The 23480-nt window shown below is 34.3% G+C and overlaps 1 protein-coding gene across 1 annotated transcript in view; it reads right to left on the bottom strand.

Annotated features, from left to right (window-relative positions):
* The window catches only part of EEA1 (early endosome antigen 1), a 79916-nt gene extending 60829 nt beyond the window's left edge, over nt 1–19087 (bottom strand). Inside the window, exons 1-7 of the mRNA XM_060165193.1 lie at nt 19000–19087; nt 18838–18903; nt 16797–16836; nt 15422–15535; nt 9628–9749; nt 8351–8506; nt 2545–2661 (exon numbers count right to left, since the gene is read on the bottom strand). Coding sequence (XP_060021176.1) covers nt 2545–2661; nt 8351–8506; nt 9628–9749; nt 15422–15535; nt 16797–16836; nt 18838–18903; nt 19000–19062 — 678 coding nt within the window. The 5' untranslated portion in view covers nt 19063–19087. The remainder of the gene's footprint in view (nt 1–2544; nt 2662–8350; nt 8507–9627; nt 9750–15421; nt 15536–16796; nt 16837–18837; nt 18904–18999) is intronic.
* Between the last annotated feature and the right edge of the window lie 4393 nt (nt 19088–23480).

Below are 23480 nucleotides of genomic sequence, written 5' to 3'. Positions count from 1 at the left end.
CCCTTTTCCAACTACACATCTGTGAGACTAAATTTTCTTCACACGCTTCAAACATATCACAACAGATTAAATGTAAAAGCAGATATGAGAATTAATTAAGTCATCAAAGCAAAGCCAACAAATTCACCATATCTCTGAGTAAAAATATTTAATAACTTCCTATTCCTCTACCACCAAAAAAGTAAAGACATGGGGAAAAAAAGTATTGATACCAATACCTGCCCTATCCCAAAACTAAATATTATCTGTTGCTCATCTTTAAAGAACCAAGGCGGAAAATATTAACATGACAGAATAAGAACAAAGTTGGAGGTCTCATACTTTCTGATTTCAAAACTTATTGAAACATACAGTAGTCAAAACAATGTGGTACTGGCATAAAGAAAGACATATAGACCAACAGAGGAAGACTAGAGCGCCCAGAAATAAACACTCACATACATGGTCAAATGATTTTCAACAAGGGATCCAGGACCATTCAATAGGAAAAGGACAGTCCTTTCAACAAATGGTGCTGGGAAAACTGAATTTCCATATGCAAAAGAATGAAACTGGACCCTTACCTTACACTATAAAAAAATTAATTCAAAATGAGTCAAAGACCTAAAACTATTAGAAGAAAAGCTTCATGACGCTGAACCTAGCAATGATTTCTTGGATATGGCATCAAAAGCATAGCAACAAAAATAACTGATAAACTGAATTCTCTCAAATTTAAAACTTCTGTGCATCAAAGGTGTGATACTGTAAAATATACATTTGGTCCTGGTTCCCATTTCTGGAACCAGGCTCCTAAAACCCCAGGAATTCCCTATGTGATAAGAGCAATAAAGATATCCTTTGCTATTCCTAACAAGCCCCTTTCAACCACCTATGCGTTCGTATTAATGAGGTGATTTTTTAGAAAGCCTTAAGGATGGGGGTTGGTTGCCAGGGGAACCAACCTTGAAGAAAGGGTTAGAACTTTCAGTCCCACCCTGACCTCCAGGGAGGGAAGAGGGGCTAAAGGTTGAATTAATCACCAGTGGTCAATGATTTAATCAATCATGTCTGTGTAGGAAGGAGAGGGTTTTGAGAGACTCTGAGCTGGTGAACACATGGAGAGCACCCAGAGAAAGCATGGAAGCTTCAAACCCTTTCACACATATCTCGCCCTATGCATCTCTTCCATCTCACTGTTCTTATGTTATGGTCATCTATAATAAGCCAGTAATCTAGTAAGTAAAATGTCTTCCCAAATTTTGTGAATTACTCTAGCAAATTAATCACACCGGAGGCAGGGGATTGGGAACCTCCCATTTATATAGCCGGTTGGTCAGAAGTACAAGTAACAAGCTGGACTTTCAATTGGTGTGTGAATTGGGATGTGTGGCGGAGGTGGGGTTGGGGTGCTCAGGCAGCCCTGCAGGACTGCACCCTTCATCTGTGGAATCCGGTGCTAGCTCCAGGTAAGCCGTTTAAGAACTGAGCTAAACTGTAGGACACCCAGCTGGTGTTGAGAACTGTTAATATACGGAACACCCTCACATCTGATGTCAGAAGTGAAGGTGTAGTACAGTATTGAGAGTAGAGACACACAGGAGCGTTTTTCCTTTATAAAAAGATACAATCAACAGAGTGAAAAGGCAACCTAAGAGGAAATATTTGCAAATCATATATCTGATAAGGGGTTAATATCAAAAACATATAAAGAATTCCTACAACTCAACACAAAAACACAAACAATCCAAAGAAAATTACATAGCCAACAAGCATATGAAAAGATGCTCAACCTCCTAATCATTAGGGAAATGCAAATCAACCATGAGGAGATACCACCTTAACACTCAAAAAAAAGACAAATAAAAATCACAGAAAATAACAAATGTTGGCAAGGATGTGAAGAAACTGTTGAATCCCTGTGCACTGTTGATGGGAATTTAAAAGGATACAGCCACTATGGAAAACAGTATGGTGATTTCTTCAAAAAACAGAACATAGAATTACCAGTACAATCCAGCAATTCCAATTCTGGGTATCTACCCCCCAAAAAATGAAAGCAGGATCACAAATAGATATTTGTATACCCATGTTGAAAGCAGCACTATTGACAATAGAACTAGCCAAAAGGAAGCAACAGATGATAGATAATACAATATATACATACAATGTAATATAATCTTAAAAAGGTAGGAACATGAATGAACCTTGAGGACATTATCCTATGTGAAATAAGCCAAACACAACAAGACAAATACTGTATGATTACACTCATATGAGTTACTTAGAATAGTAAATTCATAGATATAGAAAGTAGAAGGGGTTTGGGGCAGGGGAGACAGTGAATGGGGAGTTGTTTAATGAGTGTTAAGTTTTAGTTTTTCAAGATGAAAAGACTTCTGAAATTGGTTGCATAACAATGTGAATGTAAATAACACTTAAAAAAAAAAACCCACACAGAACAAGTCATACTGTACTGTGCCAATATATAAATAACATACACAAGATTAAAGTTTAAGATCTATAAAATCAATTCACCATTATATGTAGTTTTTAAATTCTTACCTGATTTTTTTGTGTTAATTCATTAACTGAACTTTTAAGTTTTTGTAGTTCCTGCACATATACAGCAACTTCCTGGGGGCCTTTGGCAAGTTCACTCCTCAGCTGGTCTATTATGGCCTAAAAGGAAAAAAAAGAAAATTAGAGTAAACTAAAATGAAAAAGGAAATGAAAGCATCCAAAGGTTTTCAGATTACATACATTTTTGTCATTGTTGTTGAACTGAAATAACTCAGAAATTTCAACCTGATTCTTTATCTTACCAGCTCTACATCTTTTCTGGCTGAAAATTAATTTTTAAAATTTATCCAAAATATACAACTTCATTTATTTAATAATACATGAAATGAAAAGTTGACATCCTATTTTATGTGTCTGAAGTAAGCACCAAACTGCAAACTTGAATTTACTGGTTTTAAATTCTATACTTTAATCCTCCTGAATTTAAAAAGGATATGCCAAGTTATGTCTATATTTTCTCCCAGTTTCTGTGCACAGCCTTTTTTTTTTTTTACTTCAAAATCATGTTAAATGCAACAACCAACATAGAAATACCATTGAAAGTGGTGATTCATCTTTTGGACTATAATGGAAAGTATTTGTCCAAAGAAGTTATCAAACAGAAGCTATATATAGTTTCATTAACCTGGATCACTCTATGACCATGAATAATAGCTGGGTATGAATTTGCTTTTATGCATTTAATATTGTTTAAATGAAAATTAATGTCTATTATGAAAACAATGGTTTAATCATTTAATAAATAAGGTAAGAGAAAGATAAGCAAAGAGCCTAGAAATACAAGCTTCCTATACATGAAAGCTTCAACCACTAGAGAGAGACTAAGTACTGCCTTTTAAGTATGGTTTCCTGCAAGTGATATTAACAGGAGAACTTTTTCATTTCTAATACTGCTTACTGGCTTTACTTTTTACATTCTTAACATTACGATTATTTTCAATTGCCTATATTCTTCATCAGTAAATAAACTATAATATGAATACAATAAATTTCTTAATTTTTTTAAATGAACACATCGGCAATTACCTATATCATACATTACAAGTGAGTACTTTCATCTTCAAGGAAAAAATCTTAGAAGGCTACTAATTTATTGTGACAATAATGCCAAGTGATCTTTTGCTACTTCTTTTGGAAAGCCTTCCAGAATGTGTGGCCCTTTTTTTTGTTAAAGGATTCTCATTATAATAAAACCAAATCCATTGTAGATGAAGGGATAAGGATAATGGATGAAGGTATAAAGTTTTAGAAACAAACTAGTAAACAAGGTAACTGAACTGAATGATTAAGCACTTGGGCTTATTTTAATAACCATAAATTAATGAAACTAGTTTTTTGAGTGCTTTCCAAACTGGTTTAAAGTCAATAAAAAGAGGTTTCAAAAATGTTTTGGGGAATGACAGCATGTCTGAGATATGTTTATGACCTGATTTTTTAAGGAAAACATGTATATAAAATATACTTCAAAGAAAATATTTAAATATTCATGTATTTTTAACTTGTTCAAGTAAAAAGTGTATCCTAAACGCTTTCTGTCTTGAACTGGTCATGTAACGTTGAAATGGATATAGGTATTGGAAGTTTATTTCAATTTGTTATGTCTAACAACTTTGAACCTCAGAATCACTTTCTATTAGCAATATTATGGATGTTAATAAAAATATTAGGAACAATCCAGCTACTTTAAATTAGTATGTTTTAATCATGTAGTATAAATGCCTACTTATCACACAGGAAAATAAATTATCATATTTAAATCCCTACTTCTAACTCTCTTTCAAAGGAATTACTAGAATATTTCACACATAATAAACAGAAATAAGTAACAGTGTATTAAAATGCAAATTTTGAGTATATTTCATTAAAATACCATGATTCCACATTAAAGTTTATAAGATACAGTTAGCCATGTGTAACATCTATCTAGTATCTATCTTGCTGATAAATGCCAACATATAAAAGGAACTAAACAAAGAAAATGTAAAGCAAATGTATCCAAAATTATTTTGTTATATCTTATACCTTTTAGATACAGTAACATAAATAATTTTATAATGTATCCTTCGTACACTAAATATGTATATGTTTCTAAACTAGAATTTTTAAAAATATAAAAGCAAGCATTTAAAATTTTTCACTTTATTCAAGGGGGGAAAAAAGAAAGATGTGGGAAAAGTATACACCTAAAGGTACATTTTAGTTATGGGGAAGGGGAGGAACAGGAGTGAATTATAGGACACTTTCACTCTCTCTACTGCACATTATGAGTCGTTTTAATTTTTGACAGTGATCATATGTTTCTATTTTAAAAAATAAAGACTGAAGACAAAATTTCAAAGAAAATAAATACATTCACTATAGCAATATCACTGGGTGAAATTCAAAAAGAAGTTCTTCAAGTCACACAGACAGTCCTCACTAGTTAATAGGACAAGCTCATTTGTGGCTAGAAATCTTTAGCACTTGCACTTCCTGGGAATGCTGCTCCCAATTCTTCACCCTGCTTCTTGCTTACTTCATTCTTCTCCCATGTATCCTCTTTGAGGATACCTTCCCTGATCATTCTATCTAACATTGTCCCACGTTATTGCCAGCCCCACTACTGCCCATATCCTGTTTTGTTTGTCTACATAGCACTTAGCATTAACTGACTTTCTATCATGATTTGGTTTACTTATATATTATTTGGTTTCCACAAAGGAATATAAGCTTTATAAGAGCAGGCACTGTATCTTATTCACTGTTGTATTCCCCACATGTAAAATAGTTGCTGACACTCAGGCATTCAAAAAATACTCGCTAAAGGGATGAGTGATTCTATCTCCAAGAAGTTACTAGATATTTGTACACAAGGAAACAGTATATAAGACTCTATAAAATAGTTTGCATTTCCTTGAAGCCACATTATTGAATTTAACATCGAATTTTTACTAAAAAATTTTAAATTACAAAATAATTAAGGAAAAATATTTCACGCAAACCTGCTAGTGCTTTAAGATTATAATTATTGTCCTAATATTCTACTAGTTTTAGTAAATAATCATTTTAAAGATGGTTAAAAATTTGCTTGATTAATAAAACAAAAATGAGCATATGTTTGAAGTTCTGAGATTGCCTTAAAACACAAAATTGCCATATGGTGCTATGGTACTATTAAAAGTAGTACTAATATTAAAAGCCTTCCAAAAACACATTACCTCAAGTTTAAGCATCTCCATTAGAAAGCAGAAAAAAATAAAATAAAATGATGGATGAAAGGTGGAAGACTGACAAAAGTACACATTGAACATACAATAAAAAGTCCAAACACACCTCTAAATATGATCTCTTATACTAGCTTACTTTTAAATGATACTTAAATGCTCTCTTTAGTAACTATGCATGAGTATAATCATACTTATTCCATCTCTTTATAACCTTATTAGCTTTAAAAATTGGGATTCAAATAAGTATATTTGGAATACAAATAAAATTCTTAAAAAATCATTTCCATTAAAGACAACACCAAATATAAGTTGATGACAGCTTTGATATGTTTAATAATGTAGATTTTTAGGAATAATCCTTTTATTAACCTTAATTTCTGATCTAAAGAAAAGCTAATTATTTTAAAAGTACTTTTAAATGCTTTAGAATGAGTTATTTTTCTATATGCCTTCTAAAATATCTAGATTTTTAAAATGTCAATGAATTCATAAGTTATATTTTTAATGAAAGGAATGGAACATATTTAACAATGTATAATACCAGATTGTATATCTTGAGCCTCAACGAGAAATACCAAACAAATCATTACATTTTTAGTTTCTTTAACTCCTTTTACTGTTTTGTTTCTGATTCCAATGTTTTAGGTTCAGTAAAGCAGTAATATATAAAATAGTTTTTTTTCTATTAAGTTCAAGTTATATAATTCACTAACACACTTAACTGAGAATAAATAGAAATGAATTTTAATAAATTAATAAAATACATGCCAGTTTTCAAGGAGTAAGCAGAAGCTAAAAACAGTTATAAACAAATAAATGAGATGGAATATTTAGACAGTAATTTTTTTTCATGTGGAAATGGTACTAGACACAACTCAAAAGTATTTTAAGCTATACTCAATACAAATATACAATATGTCAAGATATAAAAAGTAATAAAAATAAGTATTAGATCAAGATTAATAGCACAAATTTACTTCTAAGGCAATCACCAGACCACCTAAAATGGGAAATAACATGATATAGAAAGAACACGAGTTTCAGACCAAACTTGAGTTCTAATCCAAGCTTCTTTATGTTCGGTGCATGACCTTGAACAAGTTATTTAACCTCATTGAGCCCAGATTCCTTAAATATAAAACAAACTTAATACTTAACTTCCAGGGTTAAAAGAAATTTCTACTCAAGCATTATCTGGATGGGATTTTACCTCATGAGACTTCTTTGATTCAGACTCTCCTTGATTACACATTAGGAGCTTTTTATTGGCTTTGATAAATTCATGAACTCCCTGAAATTATTTGAAAATTTGTGGTACTATGTGTCATTGGGCTACAAAGATCACTTTTGGGAAATCTGCACCTGAAGTTCATAAACTTTAATGTCTGAAATGTTAAGCATCATAAAGCCTCACATGCCTATGCATGTTGTACCCATAAACTTTCACCATTCCTCCACTAATAAGATACAGGAGGAACTAAAATAAAGGATGACATGGGTTATCTATAATATTTATACTCCATAGCTCATTAATAAGTTACTAATTATGAATAGAGTGGCTTTTAGATCACCAGCTGAAAAACTCTAAGAAAGAGATGCAAGTTGAAATGTCACTATAACAACTTTTTAAACTGAAAACATGAAAAACAGAGGTCCACATAATATATGGGAGCTTAAGAACTACACATAGTACTAGTTATAACAAAATACCTCCTATGATACAGTAGGAAGGACAAAGGCATTTTTAAGCAAATATATTTACTACACATCCTAGAGTCTGTCACATGCTGACATAATTATATAAGGGATTTACAGGCCAAAGTCATGCAAGAAATAGTACAAGAAACTGAGAATGTTTATCCTGGAAAAGAAAAAAACTCAGAGTAAATATGAACAGTCTTCAAATATTTCATGTGGAAAAGAACAGTTTACTATGTTTAATTCCTGAGAACTGGAACCAGTGCATGTAAATTATAGGGAAACAAATGCCAACTCAATGGAATGGCTGACTTATGAAGAAATATGCACCCCTACACCACCTAGCAAGAGTTGTAGATCACTTATCAGAGATGCTATAAAGGGAATTCCTGGATGGAGTGTTAGACTAGATGATTTTTATGACTTCTTTCAACCACAAAATTAAATAACTGATAAATGAAAAAGAAGTCGAATAGAAAATAAGTCTTAAATACTTTTTCTAAACAACATTGGTTATACAAATGAAGAAAATGAAATCATACTTCCTTTACCCCTACCAAATTGAAATAAACTTAATTACTACTTACTGACTAGTCTGGAGCAAATTTAACTTTAAATGTAATTTCTATACAATATACATCATTTATTAAACAGAATAATACTCTTGTATGCAAACATTCTTCTCTAAGGCTCTAGCTTCATAGAGCAAATATTAAAAATATTGACTATCAGACTATATTGACTATATACAAATATTACTCAGACCAGATGAAAGAAAGGCAAATACTGCTTGATAGGTCACTCGGAAAAATTCTGGCTTCACTCAAGAGTGCACACTAAACAAGTTAACATAAATCTCATTTAAGTGCATTAAACTTCATTACCTGTGAGTGAGCATGTTCTGCTTGTAACTTTTTGCATTCATCTTTGAGTTTTTCAGATTCTCTCTCACGTTCCAAGGTCATGTTGTCCATTAGCGTTTGAACTTGTACCAGTTCTTTCTTAAGCACAGCAACATCTTCTATTCCAGGTCTCTGAAGCTGTGAAACAACACATTTTAATTAAAAATCACAGTGAAACTAAAATAACACACTTTTTTTTTTCTTTTTTTTGTGGTATGCAGGCCTCTCACTGCTGTGGCCTCTCCCGCTGCAGAGCAGACACGCAGGCTCAGCGGCCATGGCTCACGGGCCCAGCCACTCCGCGGCACGTGGGATCTTCCCGGACCGGGGCACAAACCCATGTCCCCTGCATCGGCAGGCGGACTCTCAACCACTGCGCCACCAGGGAAGGCCAACACACATTTTTAAAATAGTTTTACTACTAAGAAATCAAAATAAAACAATCTTTAATATCAATTACTAGATTCCAAACATCAAACACTGATGTCTTCCCCCAACCACCCTCTCCTTTTCCCGCTCTTATACTTGATAGTATTAGCACTCAAGGTACAAAACCACAAATTCACAATTATCCTTAGCACTTTAATTGCTTTCCTTTCCTTCACAAAGTACACCCACTGGTGATAACAATCACTTGATAAATGCTAAATTCCTTCATTTTTTTATCCTAGGAAACTGGTCAATAACATGAAGAAGGAACAGGTATAAGCATAATTTGGGTTTGTTGCAGGTTGAATACAGTTGATTCATTTATTCATATATTTCTTGAGTGCTAAATAAAGGACAGAAAGGAGGCAAGGACAGATCCAAAGTTGTTAAGCCTGGGGAGAGTGATGAAAATACATGGTACCAATGACAGAAATACAGTTACAGAGGAAACAGGATGACTTGATTTTATACTTGTTGAATTTGAAATGAAAGCTAGAAATGCAATCAGAAGTACCCGAAAAGTATAAATTTATACAACTAAAGTTCAAGGGATGGTAAGATCAGAGATGCAAATATGGAAACTACTAAAAAAGACACGATATTAAGATAGAAACAACAAAAATGTTAAAGTCATAAATTATGTGTCATAAAATTCCATTTTTACTTTAAAAATCATATAAAGTATATACATTTACGTGGAAAAACTAAAGGGAATTTTTTTCTTTCCTCCATTCTACTCAAGCTGTACTTCCAAAAATGTTTCATCAGTGTATACATTTAATTTTTCGATTTCAAATAAGGTACATTCTAATAAATGGCTTCTAAATTACCAGTTCAGTCTTTAGATCTTGAATTATAGTTGCTCCTTTGTTTAATTCTTCTGTTAGATAGGTCACTTTTTGTTCGGCAGCTTCTCGAAGACTCCTTTCTTCATCATATTTTGACTTTACATCTAATTAAGGATAGTTATACAAATGACATGACATTAACTCTAGGGAAGAACAGTTTTATAAATTCTTGTATATTCCAGTATATATCTATATATCACTCTAATTCACATTCCTTTGATAACCATAAACATATACAATAAAATTATACTTCTGATTACATTAAATGATAAACTATTTTTTTTTACTTTTTGAATTTTATTTTATTTATTTATACAGCAGGTTCTTATTAGTCATCAATTTTATACAAATCAGTGTATACATATCAATCCCAATCACCCAATTCATCCCACCACCACCCCCAACCCCCGCCGCTTTCCCTGCTTGATGTCCATATGTTTGTTCTCTACATCTTTGTTTCAATTTCTGCCCTGCAAACCAGTTCATCTGTACCATTTTTCTAGGTTCCAAATATATGCATTAATATACGATATTTATTTTTCTCTTTCTGACTTACTTCACTCTATATGACAGTCTCTAGATCCATCCACGTCTCAACAAATGACCCAATTTCGTTCCTTTTTATGGCTGAGTAATATTCCATTGTATATATGTACCAAAACTTCTTTATCCATTCGTCTGTCAATCGGCATTTAGGATGCTTCCATGACCTGGCTATTGTAAACAGTGCTGCAATGGACACTGGGATGCATGTGTCTTTTTGAATTGTGGTTTTCTCTGGGTATATGCCCAGTAGTGGGATTGCTGGGTCATATGGTAATTCTATTTTTAGTTCTTTAAGGAACCTCCATACTGTTCTCCATAGTGGCTGTATCAGTTTACATTCCCACCAATAGTGCAGGAGGGTTCCCTTTTCTCCACACCATCTCCAGCATCGGTTGTTTGTAGATTTTCTGATGATGCCCATTCTAACTGGTGTGAGGTGATACCTCATTGCAGTTTTGATTTCCATTTCTCTAATAATTAGTGATGTTGAGCAGCTTTTCATGTGCTTCTTGGCCATCTGCATGTCTTCTTTGGAGAAATGTCTATTTAGGTCTTCTGCCCATTTTTGGATTGGGTTGTTTGTTTAATATTAAGCTACATGAGCTTGTTTATATGCTTTGGAGATTAATCCTTTGTCCGTTGATTCGTTGGCAAATATTTTCTCCCATTCTGAGGGTTGTCTTTTCGTCTTGTTTATGGTTTCCTTTGCTGTACAGAAGCTTTGAAGTTTCATTAGGTCCCATTTGTTTATTTTTGTTTTTATTTCCATTACTCTAGGAGGTGGATCAAAAAGATCTTGCTGTGATTTATGTCAAAGAGTGTCCTTCCTATGTTTTCCTCTAAGAGTTTTATAGTGTGCAGTCTTACATTTAGGTCTCTAATCCATCTTGAGTTTATTTTTGTGTATGGTGTTAGGGAGTGTTCTAATTTCATTCTTTTACATGTAGCTGTCCAGTTTTCCCATCACCACTTGTTGAAGAGACTGTCTTTTCTCCATTGTATATACTTGCCTCCTTTGTCATATATTAGTTGACCATAGGTGCGTGGGTTTATCTCTGGACTTTCTATCTTGTCCCATTGATCTATGTTTCTGTTTCTGTGCCAGTACCATATTGCCTTGATTACGGTACCTTTGCAGTATAGTCTGAAGTCAGAGAGTCTGATTCCTCCAGCTCTGTTTTTTTCCCTCAAGACTGCTTTGGCTATTCGGGGTCTTTTGTGTCTCCATACAAATTTTAAGATGATTTGTTCTAGTTAAGTAAAAAATGCCATTGGTAATTCAACAGGGATTGCTTTGAATCTGTAGATTGCTTTGGGTAGTATAGTCATTTTCACAAGATTGATTCTTCCAATCCAAGTACATGGTATATCTCTCCATCTGCTGGTATCATCTTTATTTCATCAGTGTCTTATAGTTTTCTGCATACAGGTCTTTTGTCTCCCTAGGTAGGTTTATTCCTAGGTATTTTATTCTTTTTGCTGCAATGGTAAACAGGAGTGTTTCCTTAATTTCTCTTTCAGATCATCATTAGCATATAGGAATGCAAGAGATTTCTGTGCATTAATTTTGTACCTGCAACTTTACCAAATTCACTGATGAGCTCTAGTAGTTTTCTGCTGGCATCTTTAGGATTCTCTATGTATAGTATCATGTCATCTGCAAAGAGTGACAGTTTTACTTCTTCTTTTCCAATTTGTATTCATTTTATTTCTTTACTTCTCTGATTGCCGTGGCAATCTATTGCCACGGCAATATTGCCACTATTGAATAATAGTGGTGGGCGTGGACATCATTGTCTTGTTCCTGATCCTACAGGAAATGCTTTCAGTTTTTCACCATTGAGAGCAATGTTGGCTGTGGTTTTGTCATATATGGTTTTTATTATGTTGAGGTAGTTTCCCTCTATGACCACTTTCTGGAGAGTTTTTATCATAAATGGTGTTGAATTTTGTCAAAAGCTTTTTCTGCATCTATTGAGATGATCATATGGTTTATATTCTTCAATTTGCTAATATGGTGTATCACATTGATTTGCGTATACTGACGAATCCTTGCATCCCTGGGATACATCCCACTGGATCATGGTGTATGATCCTTTTAATGTGTTGCTGGATTCTGTTTGCTAGTATTTTGTTGAGGATTCATCAGTGATATTGGTATGTAACTTTTTTTTTAGTATTTTTGTCTGGTTTTGGTATCAGGGTGATAGTGGCCTCATAGAATGAGTTTGGGAGTGTTCCTTCCTCTGCAATTTTTTGAAAGAGTTTGAGAAAGATGAGTGTTAGCTCTTCTCTAAATGTCTGATAGAATTCACCTGTGAAGCCATCTGGTCCTGGACTTTTGTTGGAAGATTTTTAATCACAGTTTCAATTTCATTACTTGTGATTGGTCTATCCATATTTTCTATTTCTTCCTGGTACAGTCTTGGAAGGTTATACCTTTCTAAGAATTTGTGCATTTCTTCCAGGTTGTCCATTTTTTTGGCATAGAGTTGCTGTTAGTAGTCTCTTAGGATACTTTGTATTTCTGCAGTGTCTGTTGTAACTTCTCCTTTTTAATTTTAATTTTATTGATTTGAATCTTCTCCCTCTTTTTCTTCATGAGTTATCAATTTTGTTTATCTTCTCAAAGTACCAGCTTTTAGTTTTATTGATCTTTGCTATTGTTTTGTTTCTATTTCATTTATTTCTGCTCTGATCTTTATGATTTTTTTCCTTCTGCTAACTTTGGGTTTTGTTTGTTCTTCTTTCTCTAGTTCCTTTAGGTGTAAGGTTAGATTGAGATTTTTCTTGTTTCTTGAGGTAGGCTTGTATTGCTATAAACTTCCCTCTTAGAATTGCTTTTGATGCAACCCATAGGTTTTGGATCATGGTGTTTTCATTGTCATTTGTCTCTAGGTATTTTTTGATTTCCTCTTTGATTTCTTCAGTGATCTCTTGGTTATTTAGTAACATAGTGTTTAGCCTCCATGTGTTTGTGTTTTTTATGTTTTTCTACTCTAATAGCGTTGTGGTCAGAAAAGATGCTTGATATGATTTCAATTTTCTTAAATTTACTGAGGCTTGATTTGTGACCCAAGATGTGATCTATCCTGGAGAACGTTCTGTGCGCACTTGAGAAGAAAGTGTAATCTGCTGTTTTTGGATGGAATGTCCTATAAATATCAATTAAATCTATATGGTGTATTTTGTCATTTAAAGCTCGTGTTTTCTTATTTATTTTCATTTTGGATGATCTGTCCATTGGTGTAAGTGAGGTGCTAAAATCCCCCACTATTACTGTGTTACTGTCGATTTCCTCTTTTACAGCTGTTAGCAGTTGCCTTATGTATTGAGCTGCTCTTATGTTGGGTGCATATATATTTATATTTGTTATATCTTCTTCTTGGATTGATACCTTGATCATTATGTAGTGTCCTTCCTTGTCTCTTGTATCATTTTTTATTTTAAAGTCTATTTTATCTGACATGAGTATTGCTACTCCAGCTTTCTTTTCATTTCCATTTGCATGGAATATCTTTTTCCATCCCCTCACTTTCAGTCTGTATGTGCCCCTAGGTCTGAAGTGGGTCTCTTGTAGACAGCATATAGATGGGTCTTCTTTTTGTATCCATTCAGCAAGCCTGTGTCTTTTGGTTGGAGCATTTAATCCATTCACGTTTAAGATAAGTAGCAATATGTATGTTCCTATTACCATTTTCTTAATTGTTATGGGTTTGTTTTTGTAGGTCCTTTTCTTCTCTTGTATTTCCCACTTAGAGAAGTTCCTTTAGCATTTGTTGTAGAGATGGTTTGGTGGTGCTGAATTCTCTTGCTTTTTCTTGTCTGTAAAGCTTTTTATTTCTCCATCGAAACTGAATGAGATCCTTGCCCGGTAGAGTAATCTTGGTTGTAGGTTCTTCCCTTTCATCACTTAAAGTATATTATGCCACTCCCTTCTGGCTTGTAGAATCTCTGCTGAGAAATCAGCTGTTAACCTTATGGGAGTTCCCTTGTATGTTATTTGTCATTTTTCCCTTTCGGCTTTCAATAATTTTTCTTTGCCTTTAATTTTTGCCAATTTGATTACTATGTGTCTCGGTGTGTTTCTCCTTGGGTTTACCCTGTATGGGACTTGCTGCGCTTCCTGGACTTGGGTGGCTATTTCCTTTCCCATGTTAGGTTAGTTTTCAACTATAATCTCTGCAAATATTTTCTCTGGTCCTTTCTCTCTCTCTTCCCCTTCTGGGACCCTTATAATGCAAATGTTGTTGTGCTTAATGTTGTCCCAGAGGTCTCTTAGGCTGTCTTCATTTCTTTTCATTCTTTTTTCCTTATTCTGTTCTGCTGCAGTGAATTCCACCATTCTGTCTTCCAGGTCACTTATTCGTTTTTCTGCCTCAGTTATTCTGCTATTGATTCCTTCTAGTGTAGTTTTCATTTCAGTTATCATATTGTTCATCTCTGTTTGTTTGTTCTTTAATTCTTCTAGATCTTTGTTAAACATTTCTTGCATCTTCTTGATCTTTGCCTCCATTCTTTTTCAGAGGTCCTGGATCATCTTCACTATCATTATTCTGAATTCTTTTTCTGGAAGGTTGCCTATCTCCTCTTCATTTAGTTGTTTTTCTGGGGTTTTATCTTGTTCCTTCATCTGGTACATAGCCCTCTGCCTTTTCATCTTGTCTAACTTTCTGTGAATGTGGTTTTTGTTCCCCAGGCTGCATGACTGTAGTTCTTCTTGCTTCTGCTGTCTGCCCTCTGGTGCTAAATGATAAACTTTAAATGATCAAATGTCTTTGTCTACATAAATTCCACACAGCGATAAATTACTAATTAGCATTTTAATGTATACTTAATCACATACAATATATTACCTAAAAGCATGTATATGTAGTTAAAAAAATTATATGCGATTGTTAGCATAACCAAATGTTAAATCTGTACTATATTACTTAACTTCTTCAAAATGTTACTTGTTAATCTTTAAGCATACCCCAAAAGAAAATTCATCTTCTCTAAAATTCAAGAAGAATTTTAGAGACAAAATCAGTCCTTTGAAAGGAGGAGGTGGGAGAACAAACAAAACAACTTATATAGCAACTCTATTATCATTAAATGGCAGTAATCACCACCACAATCTAAAACAAATGCTTTATCACACTAAAATACAATGTTTATTTCTAGGATATACAATGGCAAAATTGTAATGAGACTGATATATTGGCTAAATAATTCTGATTTAATTTACCTGCAATTTCAGTGGCAAGTTGGGCTGCTTTCTGTTCAAATAAGTCTTTCATTTGCTTAATATTAAAATTTTCTGTTTGGGCTTCTTCTAACTGCTGTTCCAGAGACTGTAGTTCTACAAAAAAGTACAGTAATTATTCAAATACAATGTGAATTACATTTCCTAAATTGTTATTACTTATAATCACTGTAGAAGTTAAAGACAATCAACATGTGTCTACTAGCCAATTACTAGTAGAGTATCTTCACATTTTAAGAATTAAGCATAGGGCTTCCCTGGTTAAGAATCCGCCTGTCAATGAAGGGGACACGGGTTGGAGCCCTGGTCCAGGAAGATCCCACATGCCTCGGAGCAAGTAAGCCCGTGCGCCACAACTACTGAGCCTGCGCTCTAGAGCCCACTAGCCACAACTACCGAGCCCATGTGCCACAAATACTGAAGCCTGCGCGCCTAGAGCCCCTTGCCCCTGCTCCGCAACAAGAGAAGCCACTGCGATGAGAAGCCCGCACACCGCAACAAAGAGTAGCCCCAGCTCGCCGCAACTAGAGAAAGCCGGCACGCAGCAACAAAGACCCAATGCAGCCAAAAATAAAATAAATGTATTAAAAAAAAAAGAGAATTAAGCATAGCCAATCCATTTAAGGCTCAAGTCATAGTTTACAAACATGTAAAACAAATGAAAGGAATATTTAGCAATCATACCCAAATAATTTATAAATATTTGTTTAAGGATTATTGTGACTTCACATTTCTCAGTTATTTTCCTATATCTGTCAACTGACCAAAAAGAAATATATCCTGCACCGCTGATGAAAAATGTAACAATGCAAAATGAAATTAGAACTGTTTTAAGAACAATCAAGGTCTTAAATAAAATAATCAATTAAAATATGCAGTCAACTCCTACTACTTCATTCTCATAAAGAAAAGGGATTTCAGAGGGACATTAAATACAATAGCTAATCTCAAAATATAATTTTGATTATTCATTGAGCATTCCTCCAGTTAAAGTCCATTACCAAGATGCTAGTTTCATCATTTTTTTATTTCAAGAGAAAAAACTGCATCGCTCTTTAATACAGATCTAAATTTTCATTAACCACCATATTAATGTAATATTTCAGAAGTTTCTTTCTAACTTCAGAATATAATGAACTAAAACAGGACTAAGATTTCATTAACTGATTAAGTTACAAAGTTCACAGGTAATAGATACTCTCAGCCTAGAATATGACTGTTGTCTTCACTGTTTTAAAGCCATAAAGTATAATCACAAAATAAAATTCATGTAGCAAGCATCACAGAAAAAGAAAGAAGAAAGGATGAGAAAGAAGAAAAAGAAAAATGAAAAAATAACAGCTTCAAGTAAAGTTACCTGCTGATGAATCAGTCACTAATCCATCAGGTTTAGAGTCCTCAATGAAAACAAAAAACATAAACAAATACATTAAAAGGAAAAGACAATACTGTTACAATTGCCAATGTGAAAAAAATCTCTGAAATCCACATTCTGTCAGGTAAGTAGCAAGATTTTGATGAAAATCAAATCTTGGCCTGCTCACATTCTTCTAGATCTCTAAGGTATGACTAGGCAGTCTGGAATAATGATGTAACTGTAGCTCACTGATTCTAAGAATTATTTTATGTTAACATATATTAAATTTTTATGAGTCTTGCCAAGATGGCATCTTAAATTCCATAAATACAGTAATAAGTAACATAAACTATCACAATTATAAAAATAGATTCTAAAGCAAATACTTAAGTTAGCAGACAAGATTCAATCCTATAATAGTCAAAATTTTTCATAAGCTGAAATATGCCATGAAACTAACACTACTAAAAAATTGGCTTTAAAAACATAAATTTTTAATCCCAGATTATAAATTGTCTTTAAAGGAGCCGAAATAAAGACTCCTTTAAATTTATCCCATGCATCAGGAGATGCATGGTTTAATTTATCCCATGCATCAGGTTTAATTTATCCCATGCATCAGGAATAAAATAATTTATCCCATGCATCAGGAATAATTTATCCCATGCATCAGGAATAAAATAATATACCACCTAGTCATTATTCCCATATTCTAAAGAATTACATATACCTGAAAAAGTTTCATAAGGTATCTCATAGTACATCTGACTTTTTATTTTCCTATACATTGGATTTAGACATACTGATTGCTAATAATCATCAGTAATTAAAATACATTTTCCCCCAAAGGTAAATTTCTTATCAAGGCAATTGCACTGTGGGAATGTATTTAATTTATATTATAAATGTAAAATAGCCGTATCAAATATAGTAAACAATTTCCTCTGTGTTTTCAGGTGCGGAAAATAATACAGCTCATGTTTGAATGATTGTTAATGGCATCTATGTAAAACACACATAAGTGAACTATAAGTATTTTGGATTACTAAAAACCTCTTTAATGCGTCCTCAATTATAGAAGCTGAGCAGTAATAAGACTGATATCTTTTTTATCCATTTATTTGTTTTTTTCCTAGTCTAAATCACAATTTTTGGTGAAAAGATAAAAAGACCAACTGGGAGTCATAATGTGCTAAGATAATGTGCACAGGGATCACTAATTACTTTATAAAAGTATTAGAGCTATTGTTAAAGGGTGTCAGTTTTATTCTTATAAATGAAAACTATATATGTATTTGGTAAGATTCATTATTCTATGATTCTTTATGTAAGTTTAGTATAAAAGTCAAAATAATTTTAGTATAAAAATCATAATTGGTTAAGACATTGTTTAGAAAATACATTAAGCTATAAAGAACATATATATATATAAAGAATCTAAGATATCAAGTGAAATCCCTCAAAATAACCACTTTTGATACCACAATGATTTGCTTGTTCTTTTCCCTATATATTATTTTTATGTAAAGTTGTATAGTACGTATGTGCCTGTGTGTGTACAAAGACACAAATGTTTTTTAACATCATTAATACATCAGTTTTCCCAAGTTTTCAAACAATCTCCACTAATATAAACTGTAAGCAGCTACTAATGGTTCTGTCCTTATTAACAGACATTTTAGTGATTTCTAATTTGTCACAAACACAAATGCTTTAAAGAGCTTCACTACTGTTTGAACCTATATTTCTTAACCATTTAGGTATATTGTCAGAAAATAAGAATAATGTTTTAAACAATCCATAGGTAAATGATTCCTAATGGAGCACCTTTAAGGAGTTACATCTGACCTTCCCACATATTAGTTATATTGGTTTGCATTCATTAGTACTACAAAGGATATACATGTAGGCTAATACACAGAGAAACAAATTAGGAAGTTATTCATATCAGGCCACCTGTTTACAAAAAAGTATTATGCTTAATTTTCAACAATGAAAATAAACAACTAATAACACACTTCAAGTATTTAAAAGCAATTACTTGCTGCTGCAGCCCTTGAAATTTTTCTAATTCTTTCTTTAATTCTTCTGAGTACCATTTTTCCTCCTAAGAGAAGAAAACAGTTTTTAATTAGTAAATTGTAAAAGATTTTATTTATCTGAAACACTGAAAATAAACAAGTATAATCATTTTTAGTCTTACCTTAAGTGAAGCCTGTAGGTCTTGGACCTCTTGTCTGAGTAGTGTTATGTCATCTCTAAACATAAGTTGAAAAAAAAGGAATTAATAGTTAATGTTCTTTAACAAATCATGGCCAGTGACTGCATATTAGTATTCTAATTTTCTCAAGTCTTAAAAAAATACTATAGATTTTATGTATAGTGGCATACATATATATATAAAATCCTTGGGAAAATAATTTTATTCCTAAAGCACATTGTCTATAAAGGGAAGAACATTTTCTCATGGAAATGATAAAACTGACTGTCAAGAACCTGAGCCCAAAGCAAAATATCTCCCATTAATTTACCAGCAATAAGCATCAATAGATTCCTATTGCAGTAGTGTAAAATCTAAACTCATTAACAAGGACTATAAAATCTGCACAATCTACTCCCTGCCTTACCACTCTCACCCTCATTACTTTAGCTCTAACAATTCTGGCTTCTTTCTGTTTCTTGAGTCTGAAATGCTCTTTCCTGTCAAAACTTCACATTCTGTTCACTTCACCTAATTCTCTGTCAGTCTGACAAAGAATGGTGAGCAGACACCTCAATGACCTAATGCAGGAAAAAGATTCCATGAGAAAACACATTTAGGATTATTCTTGTGGATATGAGGAACATATCTTCCCCTGTTGGATTATAAATAGCAGAAAAAGGGACTCTCCTTCCTCCACGCCACTCCAATGGCTGCCATGGTAGAAGACACAAAACTGAACTGAGCTGATTGGGAATACTCAAGTTAACTGATTCTAGTACAAAGGGAACAGAACAGGATCAGTTCTAATGTTTCAGAAGACCAAGTCCACACCAGCACAAGCGTTATCAGAAAGTAAAAGATAATGGGACATACTGGTGCGAGAATTATTCTCTAGGATGGGAGTGGGGGTAGAGAACAAATAACAGAGTCAGCTTCATCTGTGAAACATGGTTAATAATAGAAAAAGAAGGAAATTGCTAACAAAGAAAAATGTGAAAGATGGAGAAATAAGTCCTCTACCTTTGGTAGCCATTCATATGTAAAGAATTACTTCATTATTCAACAGAACTTGTCTATGCCACTCTCAAGCTGTTTAGTTTAATGGGGCAAGTAAACATGGAAAGAAGAGTAACAGACCATCAGTTCTATGATAAAAATAAAAACAGAGACATAGGGACTTCCCTGGTAGTGCAATGGTTAAGAATCCACCTGCCAATGCCGGGAACACGGCTTCGATCCCTGGTACGGGAAGATCCCACATGCTGTGGAGCAACTAAGCCCGTGCGCCACAACTACTGACCCTGTGCTCTAAAGCCCACGAGCCACAACTACTGAGCCCGCATGACACAACTACCGAAGCCCGAGCGCCTAGAGCCCATGCTCCACATCAAGAGAAGCCACCACAATGAGAAGCCCGCACACCACAACAAAGAGTAGCCACCACTCGCCGCAACTAGAGAAAGCCCACACACAGAAACAAAAACCCAATGCAGCCAAAAATAAATCAATTAATTTTTTAAAAAAACGAGGCATAAAGATAGTGATCACTTCTACTTACAAGCACTTCATGATGGAGATAAACTTTGAGGTGATGTCTTTAATCTCTGAATACAAAAGTAAAACTGGATAATAGATTCCTGTTTCTTTTGTTGACTCTTAAAATTTGTCTTTTTATGACACTTTCATTAGTTTTCTTTACTTCGTGTGTGTGTGTGTGTGTGTGTGTGTGTGTGTGTGTGTGTGCCTCCCCTCCCCTCCCTCTCTCCCATGTGGCCCTAGGAACTTACCCAACTTGTAGAAACCACCTGCCAACTTAGTCTTAATATGAGAAGAACACAGGGAACACTTAGTTTTAATATGTGTACAGAAAAGTGTATATACGTTTTAGGTTTTCCCTACTCTTTATTAATCTTCCAACTCTATGTATAAACTAAAATGATGAAGAGAGGAATTAATAACAATATTCTTGAAAGGCTAATACTAAATTGAATGAAATTGTAAGGAAGATAAAGGAAGATAATTCCAATTCAACTTCTAATTGGGTGGGCTCAGTTACTCCAATTAATCTTTTAAAAAGTGCCACTTAACAAATTTTTACTTTTTTTTTTTTTTTTTTTTTTTTTTTTGCTGTACACGGGCCTCTCACTGTTGTGGCCTCTCCCGCTGCGGAGCACAGGCTCCGGACGCACAGGCTCAGCGGCCATGGCTCACGGGCCCAGCCGCTCCACCGCATGTGGGATCTTCCCGGACCGGGGCACGAACCTGTGTCCCCTGCATCAGCAGGTGGACTCTCAACCACTGCGCCACCAGGGAAGCCCCACTTAACAAATTTTTGAAGCAATTTGCCTAGCAAAGAAAATCTTTTGAAACGTGTAACATATCAAAGCAATCTAGGGTATTTACAAAAGAAAATTAGGAAACATCAATCAATATTTTAAAGGGAAACTTTATCCAAAAATTCCATTTCTAGAAATTTATCTTCCAGATATATTCAAACATTTGCAAATGTTATGTCCACAAGGACATATACCACAACATTTATAATTACAAAACACTGGAAATAGCCTAAATGCTATGATCAGGAGAATGATAAAATTCCATGCAGTCATTAAGAAGAATGAGATAGCTTTACCTGCATTGATATGAAACAATCCATAAGATACACAGAGAAACAAAAGGTATAGGACAATGCAGAACTTCTCTTTTATGTAATTACATACATTTATATATTTCTTTATATATACACAGATATAAGCATATGTGTATACATGCATACACTATCTCTGTAAATATACACAAGAAACTGATGATAAGTAAGAGGCTAGGGGGAAAGGGTGGCAAGGAGTCAATTTATACCACATAATTTTTTGAACCATTTGAATTTTGTATTCTGCATATGCTATCCATACATCTAATTTTAAAATCTGGACCCAAGAAAACTAATGCATCACGTTTCATATATATGATTGATGTTGATGGAATTCTCAGTTTGTCATATGTTAACTGTAGAGCTTTAAAACAAAAAGGTTTCATGACCCACCTAAGTCACGTGGGCTTTGATCTAGAAGACATATCTTGCCCATAGTCACATGCTACCCAATATGTTATAGAAGGGCAGGATGTAATTTTAAGAAATTGGAGAGGTACAGGAAGATGGGAAGAACACATATAGTAACAAATAAACCTGGAAAAGTATACACTGACTATTCCATAAACAATGAGAAACTAGTGAAAGTTAATATTCAGAATAAAGCAATCAAATTTCCATTTTAAGAATACTAGTCTGGGGCTTCCCTGGTAGCACAGTAGTTAGGAATCCGCCTGCCAATGCAGGGGACATGGGTTCGAGCGCTAGTCCGAGAAGATCCCACATGCCATGGAGCAACTAAGCCCGTGCGCCACAACTACTGAGCCTGCGCTCTAGACCCCGTGAGCCACAACTACTGAGACTGCATGCCACAACTACTGAAGCCCATGCGCCTAGAGTCCATGCTCCACAACAAGAGAAGCCACTGCAATGAGAAGCCCACGCACCAAAACGAAGAGTAGCCTCTGCTCACTGAAACTAGAGAAAGCCCACATTCAGCAACGAAGACCCAATGCAGCCAAAAATAAAATAAATAAATTTATTTTTTAAAAAAAGAAAAAGAATACTAGTCTGGCAGCAACATGGAGAGTTAAGTAGAGAGGTACAATACATAGGGAGAGAGCCAACTATAAATACTGAAAAATATTTTTGAGTGAGAGATGATGAAGCCTAAACTAAGCCGTAGCAGGGAAGATAAAAAAAGGTTATAAGAGGGGCTTCCCTGGTGGCGCAGTGGTTGAGAGTCCACCTGCCGATGCGGGGGACACAGGTTTGTGCCCCGGTCTGGGAGGATCCCACATACCGCAGAGCGGCTGGGCCTGTGAGCCATGGCCGCTGAGCCTGCGCGTCCGGAGCCTGTGCTCCGCAATGGGAGAGGTCACAACAGTGAGAGGCCCACGTACCGCAAAAAAAAAAAAAAAAAAAAGGGTTATAAGAGCTTTTAAGGAGATAGAATTAACTAAACTTTGTGACAGATCAAATAGGGGAGGGTAAGTGTGTAAAAATGAGCATATCCAATTTTCTGGCTTTAGTAACTTGGTGGAAAGATAATGTTGCCATTAACCAGAAGATGTAACAGTAGGTAAGGAAAAGGTTTAGAAGGAAATATAATGAACCCTGTTTTCAAATGTCAACAGGGAGATGTTCCTTTGGAACATCTAAGAGAAGATACCTAGTAGGCAACTTGGGAGATAATTCTAGGTTGGAGATGTAGTTTAGGAGGAAGTCATGGATATGGATATTACCCCAAGTACATTATATAGAGGAAGGGAGTACATTAAACAGATCAAGAAAGAATTATCACAATGATGTGCTGTCTCAGAAAAGTAGAAGGAAAGAGAGCCAGAAGAACCAAATTGTGCAGAGATTGTAATAAATAGTCTACAAAGATGGC

Source organism: Lagenorhynchus albirostris, chromosome 11, assembly GCF_949774975.1.
Source record: "Lagenorhynchus albirostris chromosome 11, mLagAlb1.1, whole genome shotgun sequence".
NCBI lineage: Eukaryota > Metazoa > Chordata > Mammalia > Artiodactyla > Delphinidae > Lagenorhynchus > Lagenorhynchus albirostris.
This window is presented reverse-complemented; position numbering and strand designations above follow the sequence as displayed.